At 34.8% G+C, this 3,053-nt stretch overlaps 1 protein-coding gene across 22 annotated transcripts in view; it reads right to left on the bottom strand.

The window, feature by feature from the left end:
• RBFOX1 (RNA binding fox-1 homolog 1) overlaps positions 1–3,053 on the bottom strand; it is a 1,263,570-nt gene that overhangs the window by 279,907 nt on the left and 980,610 nt on the right. For 6 of the 22 annotated variants that reach the window (XM_026858929.1, XM_026858927.1, XM_026858932.1 and 3 more), the window contains exon 1: positions 2,801–3,034. The exons of the other annotated variants lie outside the window; for them this stretch is intronic. Coding sequence is in view for 1 of the 6 variants with exons in the window: in XM_026858926.1 (XP_026714727.1) it covers positions 2,801–2,944 (144 nt within the window). In the remaining 5 variants the exon portion in view is untranslated. Of the gene's footprint in view, positions 1–2,800; positions 3,035–3,053 lie in introns of those variants that run through there. 22 annotated transcript variants of the gene reach the window in all.

Raw genomic sequence — 3,053 nt, 5'->3', positions numbered from 1 at the left:
AGAGAGTTCAGCTGTAATACAGATGTCTGAATACATTTTAACTGAGGTGCAAGCGAGCAGACATGACTGAAGTCCAATTTCTTAGAGGAAAAAAAAAAAAATTACTCTGCTCTATAGGGTCACGTAATGGCTATGTGCTGCTGGTCACAGGGTCCACAGGCAGGGGGGAATTACTGGTTATTAAGTCGCCAGATAAAGCTTTTAGGTTACCAGTATTTAAGATCAATAGACAACTTTATAGAGTGAGAAAAACATTTGCAGTTTCACTGAAATAGTGGTATTTGCACTGAACATACAAAACACGGGTATTCTTATAGGTTTGCTAGGATTTATCAGATATGGGGGGAACAAAAAAATAATCAAGTAGCTTGCCATGGTAAAAGTTTATTAATGTTTTTCAAAAATATAAAACACTTCTTATCCTTTCCTACTTAAAAGCAGAACCATGCTATGTTAGCTTCATAGGTAATGTCACCACAGTACTATCTTTCTGCCTGAATAATCCTGAGCTAAAGTAATATTGTTACTAAAGGAACACTTACCCAAATGCCTAAAATAATAAGTCATATCCGAATTAAGATGATCATTATCTGACTTCCTAGGAATCCAGAATAACTAAAATACCAACCAGCAATCAAAAGAAGCAACCAGCACAGAATTTTGAACCTGCCACAATTAACAGCAGGAATTCAGATGACTTTTTAACTTATATATAACTGTGGTTAGTAGAGGCAGAATGATTCTGAACTGACAATAGGATTAACCAGATGGGAAAGGCAACACTTCAAATAATAATAATAATAATAATAAAAAAAAACAAAAAACAAAAAAAACTTTCTGTGTGGCAGTTAATCCACTTAAAGAGTTAAAAATTATCCGCTAGATATAGCACTCTGTAAAGTGCACTAGCAATCACTTCTCATCTTCCTCTCAAATGGAAGAGATGGAACTGAATTCACTATTTTAAAGTAATCATTATGGTTGCACAGTTTCTTAAACCTTAAAGCAGTGCCATCCTACAGACGTGTTTGCATAATGACACTGCAATAGCTCACACAGGGAAGGTTATTATAGCACCTAACCTCATCTTTATGTTATCCTTTATCAGCTCCTTGTGTGGCCATGTTGACCTCTCACCTTAATTCTCTTTTTTTTTTTTTTTTTCCCCCCCCTCCTTTTCAAAAGCTGGATCTTTAACATATAAATTGTTGTTGGGCAAACTCAGAAGAAGAAATCCAACCAAATACAGGAGTACATTTTGTATACAAACAGCAAGTGCATAAGTCACACCGGATCATTAAAGCTGATCTATAAATGTCATTTCCAAAAGGTATCCAGAATACAGAACTACTCAGAACGTACATTTTAGTTACGACGTGCAATTGATTTAAATAGTAAAGACACCATATATATATCTGATGCAAATTTTAATTGCAGACACATGAATCCCTCCCACATACATGTATAATCTAGGGCGTATACAAGAATCTTTTATTATGCACTCCCGTGCCGGAAGTCAGAAATGGTTTATACTACACTATTGAAGGGAATAAAAAAAAAAAAAAAAAAAAGCTACAGAAGGGTTTCTATCCTGCAAATACTTCAGGTTCTGTTCTGTCAGCAGTAATAGAAAACAAATATTTTGAAAGGAAGATAAGCTTTTAACCTAATTTATTTAATCTTTAGGTAAAAAAAAAATGACTGTAAAGCATCTTTCAGGCATTTGTAAATACAGAAATAAAGTTAGAGCCTGTTTCATGGAAGTCAATATGAATATAAACTGTTGTAGTGGAAGTTGGAAGAAATGCCCCTGTTTGTTAGAGTAGGCACAAGAATTTTTTCTCCCTGAAGTTTCAGCAGAAAGTAACAGAATAAACAGGATTATTCATTTTTGCATGATAACAGATTCCTCTCTTGGCTCTACAGACCTCCTAGATGACTCTCTATAATGGTGGACTCAGTTATAACATAGAGAAGTAGAATGCAATGATGATTCCAAAATCCTAGTTTAAAAATAATGTGTTATTATCCAGTTATTTGTTTCATGTTGTAACAGAGAGAAGGTACCACACAGCAAATAATTTGGGGAGAGAGAGAGGGGTGGAAATACTTAAAAAAAAAACCCTCTAGAAGCAAAAATTATATGCAATCCATTTTAAAAAATTCTTAAAAATGGACTAGAAACTGATACTGCTTTGCTGATATCAGAATTTTTTCAAAACCCATTCCAATATACTTCAGAGAGAGAAGTATTAATTCTGCAGAGATATAGCTTTAAAAGAAAAAAAAAAAAAAATCTTTTTCCTTTTTTTTTTTTAATGAACTAAAAATCAGCTTGATTTTAATCAGCAGCATGTTTCAACACAGCCTTAAAATTCCTGGCTTCAAAGAAGGCTTAAACAAAATTGCCATTGGGCACATTTACATTAGAAGTATAATTTATGCCTGCAAGTGAATAAAGAGCAGTCCTTTATGGCTGAAACTCTGCTACAGTAGCCACAAGAAATGCAGTCAAAGTACTGTGTTAAATATCGAGAAACAGCATCAACAAAGACATTGCAAAAATATAAGAAAAAGAAAAATATGCAAAGGCTCGATGCTCAGTGAAAACATATTTTCTACTCACTCTCACCATTCTTAAGTGCAGGCACAACATTCACTCCACACAGTGGGAGACATTTATACAGTCTATTCACACGAAAAAAAAATAAAAAAAATATATTTCCAAGATTACAAATCCCCCAAACGATGCTTGACAAAGCAGGCACGATAGGAAAAGAAAAAAGTTAAGCAAACTTACCTGCTGTAAGTACATAAAAGTCAAGGCACAGGAGAGCTGGGGACACATGCCCACATTCGGCAGTGCCACGCAGGTTGCACCCGTAAGGGGATGCTGCATGGTGTTGCTCTGAAGTCTACGTAGAACAAGTGAGGGGGCTTGCATGCAAGCACGTTTGCCCTATCTTGTCACTACGGTTTTTTTTTTTTTTTCCTTTTGATTATTTAAGTGAGAAACAGTATTTCTCGAATGCCTTTTTTTTTTTTTTTCCCCC

This window comes from Athene cunicularia (genome assembly GCF_003259725.1).
Source record: "Athene cunicularia isolate RWA chromosome 14 unlocalized genomic scaffold, athCun1 chr14_part1, whole genome shotgun sequence".
Taxonomy (NCBI): Eukaryota; Metazoa; Chordata; class Aves; order Strigiformes; family Strigidae; genus Athene; species Athene cunicularia.
This window is presented reverse-complemented; position numbering and strand designations above follow the sequence as displayed.